The following is a 16,338-nucleotide window of genomic DNA, read 5'->3' as shown; positions in this document are numbered from 1 at the left end:
TGGTCTGGATCCATGCTGGTCGCAAACCCACTATGTTGGTTTTCTCATGGCACGGCTCATATATGTACATGAAACAACTTGGTATCCTATTGAAATTTACGTTTAATCGCATATGAATCCAACAAATTCAATGCAAATATAAGTACATCAGTTCTATCCCCGAAGAGGCAAACGTTTTCCGTGACAGAATGCAGGGGGGAAGGAATTATTGTTAAAGTGTATGCGTGCCCTCCCCATAAGTAAGCACAATCACAGTGTAAAATTGAGGCCTAGGTAAACTAATATTATAATACTAGTATGGTCTTCTAGCTTGTGGCATACCTACTGGTTTTGGTACAATTTTACAAACTCGTTTATCCTGCACAATATGAATTATTATGGTACTCCTTTCACATGCTAGGAACTTCATACTGTAGTTAAATTTCTGATCGTGTTGCCATCTTTAAATATATGTGAACGAATTATTATCAGTTAAAATTATGCTAATTGAGTAATGCTTTTCTAGAATCCTATGAGTTTGAATCCTGCAGAGACAAAGACAGGCGCCCAAAGACAGCTGCAGAAAAAAATGCAATGCGTACAACATACAGCCAAACAGCAGACAGGAAGGCAATTGGTAACCATTATCCGACTGGTTGGCAGCTCACAAATCGTCCACATCGGAACGGTTCACTGTTGGATTCGACCTCCCGTTCCCAAGGCAGATGTTCTATAGCCACTAATAGCCATGGTGTATGCAAATATGTTTAAGTAATTCGGCTCAGTACCAGACTCAACCTAATATAAGAGTATTAGCGTTGTCAACGAAATTGTTATATCAATAGCCTTGAATTTCATTTTTGAAGCCCTTCACTTTGTATCTCGAATTCCAAAGAACCGAATCTGTTACCGGAATTCGACTTAAAATTACAATTGATGCATGTGTTTACTAAATGTATTGTCGAAGCTTAATGCACATATGCATGGCATGTACATCACTACATGTTATATTTAATTTGTGATTACAAAGTAACCTGACACGCACTTCTTCATAGTTTTTATTATTTCTATATTTGCACCTGCAACAATACACAGAAATTTGTCTCGCGGGACTTCTTATCGAGACAGCCTAAGTTGCAGAAACGGACTGAAAAGATAAGGATTATGCAGGAATTTAGATGGGACTTGACAGTTTCTTCGAGCCAGAATTTCGAGATAACCGAGTTCGAGATACTGAGTTTCAATTGTATTTAAATAGATATCTCCAAGAAAATACTCTTAAGTTTGCGAGTTTCATTGACGTAGAATACTCTGGTTTTGGTATCATGCTAACATCTTTAAAATTTCATTGCGGCCAGCAGAACATTAGACTTCCGATCCGTAAATTACGGATTCACATACCGCCGGGGAGAGGGGACTGGATGAAAAACTTAGTTAACCTCCACAATCTCTCAACAAGGCGTCAGTACTTGATCAAGCGTATTTCAAATTGTGAAATTAGCTTGAATTTAACTAAGTCCGTTGAAGAATTGAAATAACTTAAAGTGATCCGGCATTTTCAATTGATTTTGCAGTTAATTTGAGAACAGTATGAAAACAGATCAAGTGCATATACTAGGCATCCGCGAACGACTTGATCATTACAATTAAGCAAACCAAATTGTATTTTTGACAATTGTAACCTACAAATAGTTTTGGATTTTGAAAAGAGTAATATGTAAGCAGAAAAGATATGCTAATAAGAAAATAGCCTGGTTCCCGGCGTGTACTAATAGTACACTGCGTAGCAGTTAGGGGCAGGTAATCCAGACTAATAAGAAATTTGCTTTCCATATCAAGTGCATCCGTCAATTTTATTCGGTTCCTTGTATAACAGATAGAAATTTCTTTTAGTTGTACTTCCGTGACCAGATATGTCATTTCTTCCATATTTGTCCACTCGTCAGAAGCGAAAAACTCACCGCTCAGTCAACTACCTGATGTGATGACCCCACATACTAGTATTTCCGTGGAGGGTCACTAACAAACCCAACAATTAATACATATAGTGTACCTTCGATCAGTTAACGAGAGTCTGTTTCTCACCCTGTGACAGTTGGTGCCCAACGTTGGTTAGTCATCAGTGCCTATAGTAGCTTGATTTATAAAGTACCAGCTGAAGCTGAAATTCGAGAACGAATTTCAAAATGGGCCATGGGGACATATGTCACGTACAGGTTTTGATTTTTTAAACGGAGAGAAAGTGTGTGGGCAGCCGGTTAGCTCAGTCGGTAGAGCATTTGAATGGTATTCCGAGGCCCCCGGTTCGAATCGTGGTCTGGCTGCACATTTTTCTCGGCCTATGACAGTGACACTTGATCGTCAGGGTTAGCATTGGTTAAAATTTGTGTTTAAGAGTTAAGACCACTGTTTTTGAAAAGTGTATGGAGTATAACATTAAAATTTTGTCTACTTGAATAGGCCAGAAACCAAAACTCTTATTGCACATGACATGTTTGTGGATAACTGGTATTTCTTTGTAAATCGCTTTAGGTTAATTTTTCTTCCAGAAAATATAAGTATAGAATATTACAGTAGGACATAATTATTGATGAAGACTTGTTGGCCGATAAAATTCCAATATATTGTGTCTGAAAATGTTCGACTATCCCTAAATGAAAATTGTTCGAATTGTGCCTTGGTTACCTCCCCTTATTTGGCTATCACTTAAGGTTACATTTAAAGGAAATTTCCAGCGTTTTTTCTTTTCGGTCTGATAACTGAATAAAAAAGTAATGCCTTTAGATACCATCACTTGCGTAATATATAATACCATATTTTTAGGGTCATATGCATTAGATTTTTCAAAGCTCCAGAATATAGATCTACTTAGAAAATTCAGCAAATGTGTGGTCAAGTGCTTGATTATTTTTTTTTGCTAGACTGATTTGAAAAATTGGACCTAACACAAGTTTTCATAATGGAAGTCTGTGGGAAAATCACAATTTTCATAACATTTTTGCGAATAGATTTTTTTTGCAGTGAAGATTTTAATGAAGCTTCTCACAGGTCAAAATAAACATGTGGCCTACAATATGGTGAAATATAATGTATAGGTCCGTATGCTTGTTTTGGAGACAGTTGCCAATGACTGAAGTGATCCGCACTTTTCAAGCTGATTTTAAGACATTAATTGGAATTATTTAACTTGTCACACGTTTTAGTATCATAATATAACTTGAAACGTGCAGAACTATACTAAAAAGTCGTTGTTTTGTTAAATTTGGTATTCTATGGAAATATTCTGTCCAAACTTGCATAGGTACTTTAATCAAGCTATTCATTTGATATTGATCTTTGCACCACTTAGAATTTTCAAGTGCTGTATCATTTTGTTGTAAACGCTAAAATATTCATTTATCAAATAACTACGACCTTCGCGTGCTCTGTCATCAGAAAACAACTTCAGACTCATCTAAGTTTGATAATGAAACTTTATTTGTCCCTTATACCTGAATTAACTGCATGTTTAAATGACTATTTTAAACTGATAGTCAGTCTCAATTGGAACTTGGATTTGCTACTAACATTTCAATCTGAAACTCTGAAATTGTGCCGTGAACATGGGGTCAGAAGTAGAGGAACTGAACCACAAGGGCGTTAGTCCAAATGGTTAAATATCTAAGCATCTGAACGAGGAACCGTGGTTAATCACAGTTATCCACAAGAAGGCCTAGTACATTTTTATTCTAACATGTTGTTTGGAAAATCATACGGTGCCCCTAAAGTGACATGTTACACACATTTTTTCCAGTTAGGTAATGTGAGACTTTTTTTTATTTCGTTTAAACGAAATAACTTATTTCGTTTAAACGAAATCATTTCGTTTAAACGAAATAAAAAAAGTCTCACATTACCTAATTGGAAAAAAAGTGTGTAACATGTCACTTTAGGGGCACCGTAAAATCATGATAAAATTATGTTGAACTTTCTTTATCCGAGCAACATGACGTCGTAACTGAGGTCATGATTTTCTCTCACCGCTCGTCAATGCTGAATCTTAGAAGGCCGGTGCGCCATGGTAAGATATTGTAATCGTTAAATACGAAATAGATTTCTTTACGACGTCTATAACGGTCTAGTTTATGTTTAAAGCTATATTTTGTTGAATTATAACACTAACAAAACGAGAAGTTGTTAAAAGGTATATTTGTATTTCTATTTTTAGCTCCAGCGTCCATTAAAAAATGTTCTAATTGCCCCTATTTGAATAAAATTGGGAGAGAACCTTATAATGATGCTACTGACCACGTTTGATGAAGATCCAGCAAATAGTTCATGAGTAGAAGTCGTTTCAAGGTCTTTTTATTTATTTCTAGCGGCCCCTAAAAGGGACCAATTGTCCCAACTTGAACAAAATCTGGAGAAGACCTTATCAAGATCCTTCAGACCAAGTTTGATGAAGATCCATCAAGCTGTTCATGAGAAGAAGTTGTTAAAATGTATTCTCTTAAGCAGTCCCTGAAAGAAGCCAAGAGACCCAATTTGAACAACCTTTCAATGATGCTACAGACCAAGTTTGATGAAGATCTATCAATCGTTTCATGAGAGTCATTTAAAGGTTTTTATCTTTAGCTCTGCTAGCCCCTTAAAAGGGCCAAGCTAAAACATTTGAAGAAAACCCTAATAGAGTAAGTACCATGGCAGAATGCTATTGACGAAGTTTGGTGCAATTCTGACCAGTTACTGTAGTTTCAGAGGAGATTTCATCTGAGGAAAAGTGTAGACGGATGGATGGTGAGCAATCACAATAGCTCACCCGAGCACTTCGTGCTCAAGCGTGCTGAAAACAGAACACAAGACAAGAAATTTATTAAGTTTAGCATTTCGTAACGGCATACAAACGTATCCACCTTCGCTTATATCTGTTAATTTTTGCTAATTTCTCTAATTTGAATATTAAATGCTATCCTTTTCTGTGCTTCTTTTTCAATATTTTGTTGTGGTGATACTGTTGTTGTTGTTAAAAAAAGTCTTCACTTTCAAGAATCATTGTATTCAGTACCTTTTTTATAAATAATTTGTTGATATTTCCCGAAACTACTTCAAATAATTCATTTATATTTGATATATTGCACATACATTGTCAATATATTTAGCTCTTTGTTAAAAACTGTCATGTGTTTTATGGCGTGCGTTAACCGTATTTTTTTGTAAAATATTTATATAAGTCCGGTTGTATATTTTTTTAGGAAAAATGAGTTTCTTAAATGTTCTTCATTAGATTACCTCCACGCATTAATTATTCATACACTATATAATCAATGTAGCCATGACGCATAGCCATTCACTAATCACAAAAGTGTAAGTCCTTAATGTAATTGAAGTTGTTTAATCTTGGTTTTTTAAACTCTTTGTTCTTAAAGAATATTTAATGTAATCAATTGTTATAATATTTATGCTACTGACTTGTTTACACAACGTTTTGTATTTAGCAATAATAAAATATTTGTATAATGATATGTAACAAAGCAAAACAGTTATATATTAAATAGATCTCAACATGAAGAGTCTGTAACTTAGGGCAAAGTGGCCACGTCAAAATTATCTTGGTTGCAGGTATTCACCTTCGGAATAAATTTGAATCCATCGAAAAATGGAAAGTCATTGTTTACACAAGAGAAAAGTAAAACGTGGTTTATGAGAAGAAAGTGTTTTCTAATGAGAAAGAAAAAGCATAAAAAAACCCGCTGAAATCTCCAACGAAAATGGTTTTCAGGCAATAATAATGAGCACAAAGCAATTTTAAATGTACTCTGCAACATTGTGCTTGTGCTATTTTAAAACTATTTAAGCTATTTTATTGTTTTCCTTTTCTTTATTTTAATCATTAGAGTTTGCAAGTGTCGACTAGAAGACATTCCCAGAAATGTCGATTTATTTACCAGTTATGTTTCCACATTTTCATGATTGAAATCATGTCGAGCTCTCTATTTTAGTCGTTCATATTGTTCGCAGAATTTTGACCATGTTTCCCCAAGTGTTCACAGTATTTTGCACGTTATGACTTGTGTTCTCGGCAAATCTGTCTTACCAAAATATTTTCAATTGCAAATTATTCTTTAGCCATGTTACCATTTTTCTTAACATTTCAAACCAACATGACATAAGACATGCTTTCGCATTTTGTTTCAGTGTTTCATTGTTAGTATGACAGAAAATGTACATGTAATATGATCACAATGTATGTCCGTCCGCGGAATGTTTGGTACCTCAAAAACGCTGAAGTCCTTTCAGGCGTTAGAAACAACATTGGAATATTGAAGAAAGAAAAGGCATTCTTAAGTAATACAACAGACGCATTTGAAAAAAAATCTAAACATTTAAGGAATATGTCATGTTTACTGAAAGCGGACGTTCGTCACCCCAAAGTGATAACGTAACGTCATCTAGAATGGTAGCCGGTAGCCGTTATACACAAATAGCATAAATGTTCTCTATCATGTCCCGTGTTTTGAGTGTTGTACCGTCCGCGCTACTGTCTTTCTAATCATGCTAATAGATAAGTTTTGATGTGTATTCAAATTGATTTATATATATATATATATATAATAAAATAAGCAGCTATGTAAGGGCTCCAATTGATGTATAATTTGAACAATAAAGCAGAACTTTACATTTTATCTGACCGAATGATTGAAAAAAAACGCATATCTACAATAAGCCGCGCCATGAGAAAAATAACATAGTGCATTTGCGACTAACATGGATCCAGACCAGCCTGAGCATCTGCACAGTCTAGTCAGGATCCATGCTGTTCGCTAACGGTTTCTCTAATTGCAATAGGCTTTGAAAGCGAACAGCATGGATCCTGACCAGACTGTGCTGATGCACAGGCTGATCTGGATCCATGCTGGTCGCAAATGCACTATGTTGGTTTTCACATAGTGCGGCTCAAATGTTAAAAATTTCATTTTAAAATCTACTTTATGGAACTTCTTCTATACATGAAAATTTAATTTAAGCGATTTTCCCATACAAGCCCATTGTAAAACTAATATTTTCAAATCGGTCGAGCAAAAGATCAAGCGCATGGCCTTATCTTTTTATTTGGTTGATTTCCCTTAAGATACAATGATACTTTTAAAAAACACAATTGAATTAAATTCTACATTGAAGAACATAAGCAGGACAGTCTTAAAAGTTTACTTAAAGATTTCCAATACCAGTTCCAGTATAGTACATGCGCACCGAAACAAATTTTTATTCAATTGAAATTCATTAAAACATGTGTATTTTATGTATGTTCTAAAGAACAGATATTTCAGTTCTTATACCTGCATGACGTATGATATGAGAAAATGTTTTTCTTAATACTTTTTGGTAAGTACTGATTTTTTTATTTTTTTATTTTTTTATTATTGAAAGACTGAGATTTACATTAAAGTGCCACTCATTTTATGTAGCTTTAAAGAGGAATACTATTTTTTCATTAAAAAAACAACAACTTGTATATCAGTTTTATTCCATTATATTAAGGTACAGTTTGTTAATTTAAGTCGCTTATTTTGAATCAATTGCCCTTCATCGCCACTTTGGGGCTCGAACCTTGGCCGGAGCTTACACGTGAAGTAGCCTTGTAGCTGGCCAACGTTATACGGTGATTTTACCAAGGTTGAAGTTAAACTTCGAACAGCAGGGGTATTCGTCCACCGTCTAAAACTGTAGGAAAAACCTTGAACTTTCTACTTTTGGCAAATAATTATAAAATCTACGGACTTTTCGATTTTAACGAATAAAAAGGCTCTTTATTATGTTAGGGTCACGCCAGTAGTGAGTGATGGTCTCATGGTCGGGAAAATATTAAACAAACTCATGTAAACATTTCTACACTGTATATTTAAACAAAACGACCATTATTTTAACACGAGATATTTTAGCAAACAGTATTTTCCATAATTAAGGTCGATTTTTAATTTGATTAGGTTAAGGTATTAGACCCCTAATAGTAATGTTTACAAAATGGCATTTGCTTGGTATATTCTTAAAAGTGACGTGACCGTGTTTCACACTGTGTTGCAATTTTCAAACAACTTTTACCGTGCCGTTTTTTATAAACTTATGGTATCTCCAAAAGCTCAAGTAGAGACAAATTTCGAAGTGATGGCCACTATCCAAAACCTTTGCAGAGAATTTATTTTACCATTAAAATTGATAAAAGAAACATCAAACTATTGGTAAACAATTATAAAACACAAAATAAAAATGCCAATATCATTTTTTTCTAGGCTTTCTCAAGTAAACGGATTTACTGAGACAGAATTCAAACTTCAACATTGAAAAATTAAGGTCGAATCCTGTGGTTCTGTTTTGAATTTTGCTTACTTCATTCAAAGAAGTGTAAAATAGTTATTTTTATAGCTCTTTGCTTCATTCAAAAATAACCTTGGGACAGACGTAGAACCTATCTAAATTTCTTCCACAATATGCAATCTAAAGAGTAAAGGCAAAATAGAGAACTTTTACCGCATGTAACTCAATATTTTTTAAGATGTCTAACTCTACCCCTTCTGTTTCAGAGGTAAATTCAGTTTGAACAGCAAGAAATCGCTTATCAAATTATTTTTTTCACTTCTGTACAATAAATCAATTATAAGTCTTGAAAGAAGTAAAAACTTACCAGAAAAAAGGAAAATAAGAGGAAACAAATTTGGTCCCAGTAGGGCTTGTACCTACGCCCCACTGAGAATTGCAGTAAAAGTAGGTTGCACCCCTTGTCGCAGATTTCTTTTTATATTGTTATGAAAGAGATTTTATGTTGAGCCTTTCTCAAGATACACAGGCAGACATTATTACTGCATTTAATAACACATCACGCTATCTGGATGATATACTTAATATGGATAATCCGTCTTTTTGGTTTTTTTTATCAGTTGGTGGAAAATGTTTATACCAAAGAGCTGCAGTTAAATAAAACTAACAACCCGGATAATACTGCTTCATTTCTAGATTTACATCTCTCTTTATACATACCAAAATGTATGACAAGAGGGATGATTTAATTTCAGTATTGTAAATTTCCCCATTTGGAAGGGGAAGTATCCCAGGCTATATCTTATGGGGTATATATTTCTCAGTTAATTCGGTTTGCAAGACCGTGCAGTCATGTTGAGGATTTCAGTGAACGTAACTTATATATTACAAATAAGCTTCTTCAGCAGGGCTACTGTTATTATAAATTACGTAAATACTTTTCCAAATTTTACTATCGTAATTCAGATTTGATTTTGAAATAAAATAGCAATTTAAAGACACTTCTGCGAGAAGGTATAGCAAAACCCGCTTTTTATGGGGATGTGGTTTACAAACTTCGTAAGATTTTGGGTCATGGCAATTTTCCAATTGTATTTAGTAAAGTCATTAAACGTTCTATGAAAAGAGGTTATGAACCAACTGTTATGACCGCATGTTTGGTGTTCAGCCCTTCTACAGCTGGACGCTACGCTTTCCTCTTTGGTTGTGTCTGACGGAACAGGTGGAGGACTCTGTGATTAGTAGTTCTTAAATCTCACCAGGACTGAGCTATTATGATTTCCGTCTTCTGGCCTGTTTCGTCGGGCCCTTAAGGGTGTTTCTCTGTCTTCTGCAAAGGCATTGAGTACATGCGTTTAGGTTCTTAAGGATTGCATTTTTTTTTATTTATATATATATATATATATATACAAGAGCATTTTTGTGTTTTACATTACATGCCTTCTGTTGCCTTTACGTATGTTAGGGTTTCACCTGGCGGGGATAACTTTTATTTACACTGTCTTGTGACTTTGGAACATGGTGGGGGCAAGAGTGAGGTTAGGTGCACCATAAACCGGTTTAAACTCCCCAGTGGTGGTTTTGCCACTGACCGTTCCAAGGCAGTGCCCCACTGTGTTCCTCTGTTTGTTTGTTTTGTCCTTGTGTTTACTTTGTGTAATGTGCGAATGTTGTTCGTGTGTGCCTTTGGGGAGGCTGCGTATTTGGAGCGTGGCTTTCCCTGTTAGATATTCTTCCTTGTTTTTATGGTAGGAATTGAATACTCTTCAAAAAGGAGGTACTCTATTACGGGTCTAATACCTTAATTTTCTGATTTTTTTTTCAGTGCTTTCAGTATAAAAACATTGGCGTGATTATGTCGGCTTAGCCAAATTTTGCTATTATGCAGTTGATATATTGTTTTGATCATTGTGACGGTGTCAGTGTAATCTGTCGGTTGGTAGACCAATTGGTTCCAATCAATACCTATAAAATACGCAGTCTCACATTGGTCAAACACCATAGGAAGATTCTGCGGTCTGTACATATAACTCTATGGTTGAGGCAGTACGTCAAAGGTCAAGATCACAGTGACCGGTTCCCGAACGTCTTGGCTTACAGTCGTCATACTTCATTGGAAGAAATCGCATGTGGTCACTTAACAGACTTTCTTGTTTTGGTGTCAGTAGGCCGAAGGTCAAGGTCACAGTGACCTTGAGATTGAGAATGGTTTCTGCTCATTGTTTGGTCAAAGGTCATGGTCAGAGCATACAAAATTACATATCCATTGGTGTCCGACTGGGGGCGTATGTGCTTTACAAGCAAGGCTTGTTTTGTCATGCCAAGTGCGTTAAAGGTCGACCAAACAAGATAAAACGCAGTCCTTTTGCACTGCGTTTTGCGTTCTGTCGCTTAGTTGTCGTTGTTTCATTCAGGTGTTTTTCCGTGGGCGGCAGTAGTTTTTGAACGTTTGAAATTTTGAAAAAGCAACCAAAATATCTAAACGATTCTGTAGAATATACAACGAAGATCTTAATTCTTGAGTATTCTTGTTTATTTTCAGTAAGTGTAAATTTACCACACCTTTGTGTATCTTCAACTCTACAGTACTGTTACAATTGCGAAATAGCCTCACCATGTATCGGTGAAGTCCGGATTGTAAGTAGCCAATCGGAATGTGTTGGATTATTGAGCTCCAGCGTTCCTGTAGCAGAATACCAGGGCTCGCAGTGTATTGTGGGAACATGTGATGGGCTGGTTATTTCCACTTCCGGAAATGTAGTTCTCCGATACAGTGAAAATTCTGACTGTAACATATTTGAATTAACCAAATCAGCCGATACAAAAATCACAAATCCGCAGCCAGACACATACACGGACATTCAAGAAGAGGCTTGTCTGATTTTGTGCTTCAATACCGCTGGTTGTTATATGTTCGAATACAGTTCCACCATGATTAAGTGTTTTATTCATACCAGGTTTGTTGGAAACTTGCACAACGACTCTTCAACAACAAAATGGCAAACATACACAAAAACATGCCTTAAACATGTATGTACGAAAAGTGTAGATCTATATAACTTCATTATATAGGTAACTGACACAATGTATTAGAGTCAGTGTTTGGAAACTTTCTATTTAAGGATACCTAAAATAGTACCTCCTTTTGGAGAGTATTCAATTCCTCCCATAAATCTACTTTTGACTTAAATTTTTCAAGGGGCATAGGTTCAAGCCACGTACTGGTACATTGGGACCAAATTGTTTTCCTTCTATTCCTTTTTTTCTTGTAAGTTTTTTACTTTTTTCAAGACATATTTTAATATTGATTTATACCGGTATTACAAAAATTGGAATTTTTTTATTTGATCAGCGATTCCTTGCTGTTCAAAGTGAATTTACCTCTAAAACAGAAGGGGGCTTTAAAAATACTGAGTTACATGCGGTAAAAATTCTCTATTTTCAATTTGACTTTACTCTTTATATAACATATTGTGGAAGAAATGTAGGTAGGTTTTACTTCGCTTCCGAGCTTATTTTTGAATGAACTGACTAAATTTTAAACAGTCCCACAGGACTCGACCTTAATTTTTCAATGTTGGAGTTAGAATTCTGTCTCATTGAATCCTTTTACTTGAGGCATCCTAGAAAAAAATGATATTGGCAGTTTTATTTCGTGTTTTATAATTGTTTACCAATAGTTTGACGTTTCTTTCATAAAAAAATAATGGTATAATGAATTCTTTGCAAACATTTTGGACAACGGCCATCACTTTAAATTTTCTCTACTTGAGCTTGAGGAAATATCATAAATTATACAAAATTTATAAAACGACACGGTAAAAGTTGTTTAGATATTGCAACACTGTGCAAAACAAAGTCAACTTTAAGAATATATCAAGCTATTGCCATTTTTAAACATTTCCATAAGGTATTTAATGTAGGGATAACGCATGTTTTTTCGTGTTATAACATCTGCAGAATCTCGAGGGATTGGTTGGTACCCGTAACACGAAAAGAACATGCGCTAACGCTATTCTAGCATAAAACGCATAAAAACCAGGTAAATGGATACATTGTCCTTCAACGTCATTGAATTTCCATGAAATGCGCGGTAAAGTCTACATTGTTTTGTCACGTTGACGTCATTTCATTTTGAATTATCCGTTTTGGGGCCGTAATGCATTTACGCTTTGCCACGGAACGTGCATATATAAAAAGGTATTATAACAGCACGTGAGCGCGAGAATCTCTCTGTTAACACACGTTTTCTCTCCTTGTTAAAACACCCCAGAAAAGTGACAATAACAGAACTTTTATGCTAGAATACCTTAAGAAAGTTAAGTTGATATTAACAATTGTAGTTAAAAACAATTAAAACATTGATACACTAAGACTATTGTCGTTTCAGGTTCTCCCACTACAATGCAGTCACCTACAACAACGTCTACAACAACATACACAACGTCTACAGCAACGTCTACAACAACGCCCACAACAACGGCAACAACAACGCCCACAACAACGCCGACAACAGCGCCTACAACAACGTTTACAACAATTCCTACAACAACGTCTACAACAACGCCGACAACAACGCAAGCTCTTACAACAACAACAACACAAGCTTCCACCACCACAACGACAATACAAGATACTGCGACAACACCAGTTTCAACAACAACTTCTACAACCACTCAAATCCCTTCAACAACAACAACAACGCAAGTTTCCACCACCACCATTGCAACAACAACACAATTTCCCACCACCACACCAACAACGCAAACTCCCACATCAAGCATACCAGCTTCAACAACAACATCAGCTGCAACAACAGCATCGGAAACAACTCCAGTCCCTTTAACAACAACAACATCGCAGGTACCTACCTCCATTACAACAACGCAAACTCCTACAACAACACCTGAAATTCCTTTAACAACAACGACAAGGAAAGTTCCTACAACAACAACGCAAGCTGACACCACCACAACAATAACACAATTTCCTACAACAATAACGCAAGCTCCAACAACAACATCTCCTACAACAACGTTCATATCGACACAGGCTTCTTGGACAACAACGACAACACAGGCTCCATCAACAGCCCCAACACCAACTTCGACAAAAGCGGCAACCACTGGACGAAGTATAATAAAGACAAGTTCATCAGTTTTTCGTCAGAAACTTTACATAATGCCTTGTTTCTGTAATACAAATAAATCTTTTACGAACATGACGCAGGAAGAAATCATTGCGAAGTTAATAGCCGACATTAAAATTGATTCGAGAGAAACAGCATCTGCGCGTAATAAACTTATTAGCAAAATGGACGACAGGCATTCATCTAGAATGGTAGGTTTAATAGGAATTTTAATTCTTGTTATTGCATTTGGGGGTCTTTTTATTTTGGACCTTCTTGGCTTTCTAAGGTTCATTTTACTGTCGTGCCGAAATGGAAAGAACGACAGAGATACCAAAGAAGACAAGTTTATAGAATATTAATATGTATATATGAACATTCTGTGTTTACCGTATTTTTTGCATGAATGATCATCGGCCTAATTGGCCAATTTACAGTGCAATAAAAGCTTTATTATCAAGCCCGTTTGAGATGTTTTGAATGTTTATAGTAATACTAACAAAATGTATTTGTTTTGTTTTGTTTTGCCAGATAATGAATGAGGTTCAGTTTTTACCATAGTTAAAAGGCAACTATCTCACGAACGAAGAAAAAAAACGCGCACAATGTTTAGGTAAAGTAGTCCAAAATTTGACCACACCAGTATGTATGACACTAACTACGATCAGCTAACATCTGTGTGTTCGAGCTGTCTAATGAATAAAAATCTGTGAAAAAGATCCTTTGGAAGTATAGAAAGCAACCAAACAGCATGAGTCTGTTCATGAGAGGTAATGAAATATGCCCCCCTAGCACCGGCGTAAGCGGAATTCTATTATTGTAAAAATGAATGTTCTCCATAATCCCAAAGGACCAGAAAATATAACAACACTGTCCAAGTACGGGGAGACTTTTTACAGCTACCAGACGGCACTTAAAGGCTGCTGTTATGATAGTTAATAATATCTGTGAAAAAAATCCTTTGGAAGCATATAACGCACCCAAACATCATAACCGTTGAGCAGACTCGGTTGGCTAAGTCTGTTCATGAGAGGTAATGAAGTGTACAATACCTTTGTTGACGTCCCCTAGCACCGGCATAGGTAGAGTTTATAAGATCTGTGAAAAGATTTGGAAAAGGAAATGCACTTTATGAAATTCAATAACAAGAACATAGTTACATATCTCATTTTTAGGCCAGAACGAACAATAACTGTGTTTATTTTGTAAGTGGAGAAATTTGAAAAATATGAAATTTTATCATAGATCATAAAACAAGGGGACTATACGGGGAAGATAAGAGATAGTAAGAGATGAAAGGGGCTAAGACCCCGATATTTTAGTAGTAAGAAATATTTTGTAAGAATGTAATTTTGTAAGTGGCGAAATTTGAAAAATATGAAATTTTATCACGGATTATAAAACAAGGGGAATATAAGGGAAAAGAGGAGGTAGGAGAGTTGAAAGGGACCAAGTTCCCGGCATTTACATAGTAAGAATTATTTTGTAAGAATGTAATTTTGTAAGTGGCGAAATTTGAAAAAGATGAAATTTTATCATAGATCATGCATAAAAGAAGGGGAACATCGGGGAAGATAGGAGATAGTAAGAGATGAAAGAGGTAAGTTCCCGGTCTTTTCATAGTAAGAATTATTTGGTAAGAATGTAATTGTGTAAGTGGTGAAATTTGAAAAATATGAAATTTTATCAAGAATCATAAAACAAGGGGAATATAAGGGAAGAAAGGAGGTAGCAGGCGCTGAAAGGGGCTAAGTTCCCGGCCTTTTCAGAGTAAGATTTTTTTTGTAAGAATGTAATTTTGTAAGTGGCGAAATTTTTTAAAAATATGAAATTTTATCATAGATCATAAAACAAGGGGACTGTACGGGGAAGATAAGAGATAATAAGAGATGAAAGGGGCTAAGACTCCGGTATTTTCGTAGTAAGAAATATTTTGTAAGAATGTAATCTTTTAAGTGGCGAAATTTGAAAAATATGAAATTTTATCACGGATCATAAAACAACGGGAATATAAGGGAAGAGAGGAGGTAGGAGGAGTTGAAAGAGGCTGAGTTCCCGGCGTTTTCGTAGTAAGAATTATTTTGTAAGAATGTAATTTTGTAAATGGCGAAATGGAAAAGATGAAATTTTATCATATATCATAAAAGAAGGGGGAACATAGGGGGAAGATAGGAGATAGTAAAAGGTGAAAAGGGCTAAGTCCCCGGCCTTTTCGTAGTAAGAATTATTTTGTAAGATTGTAATTTTGTAAGAGGCGAAATTTTGAAAAATATTAAATTTTATCAAGGATCATAAAACAAGGGGACTATAAAGGGATGAGAGGAGGTAGCAGGACCAAAGAGAGGCTAAGTCCCCGGCCTTTTCGAAGTTAGAATTATTTTGTAAGATTGTAATTTTGCACGGCGTGAAATTTGAAAAAGATGAAATTTTATCATAGATCATGCATAAAAGAAGGGAAACATTGGGGGAAGATAGGAAATAGTAAGAGTTGAAAGGAGCTAAGTCCCTGACCTTTTCGCAGTTAGAATTATTTTGTAAGAATGTAATTTTGGAAGTGGCAAAATTTGAAAAATATGAAATTTTATCGTGGATCATAAAACGAGGGGTATATACGGGGAAAAAAGGAGGTAGTAAGAGATGAAATTTAAGGGGCTAAGTCCACGGCCTTTTCGCAGTCAGAATTATTTTGTAAGAGTGTAATTTTTAAGAGGAGAATTTGGGAAAATATGAAAATATATGATAGATCATAAAAGAAGGGCAATATACTGGAAAGACGTTGCAAGAGATGAAAAGGAGGTATACTATAGACTATAGTCCCGGCATTTTTGCACTCAAGATTGTTTTGTAAGTCTTAGAATGTAATTGATCGATCATTGCTTACACTAGGGGAAGATCAAAACAGGGAGATTCAATGTGGCGCATGTCTCCATTTGTCTCCG

General features: G+C 35.5%; 1 protein-coding gene across 1 annotated transcript; it reads left to right on the top strand.

Annotated features, from left to right (window-relative positions):
• Positions 1 to 12,594: 12,594 nt before the first annotated feature.
• Positions 12,595 to 13,841, top strand: LOC123565638 (uncharacterized). Its single transcript, XM_053550394.1, has one exon. The coding sequence runs from the start codon at positions 12,676 to 12,678 to the stop codon at positions 13,759 to 13,761; it is 1,086 nt and encodes a 361-aa protein (XP_053406369.1). The 5' UTR covers positions 12,595 to 12,675; the 3' UTR covers positions 13,762 to 13,841.
• The last annotated feature ends 2,497 nt before the right edge of the window (positions 13,842 to 16,338 follow it).

Source organism: Mercenaria mercenaria, chromosome 8, assembly GCF_021730395.1.
Source record: "Mercenaria mercenaria strain notata chromosome 8, MADL_Memer_1, whole genome shotgun sequence".
Taxonomy (NCBI): Eukaryota; Metazoa; Mollusca; class Bivalvia; order Venerida; family Veneridae; genus Mercenaria; species Mercenaria mercenaria.
The sequence above is the reverse complement of the archived record's forward strand: the minus strand, read 5'-3'. Positions and strand labels throughout refer to the sequence as shown.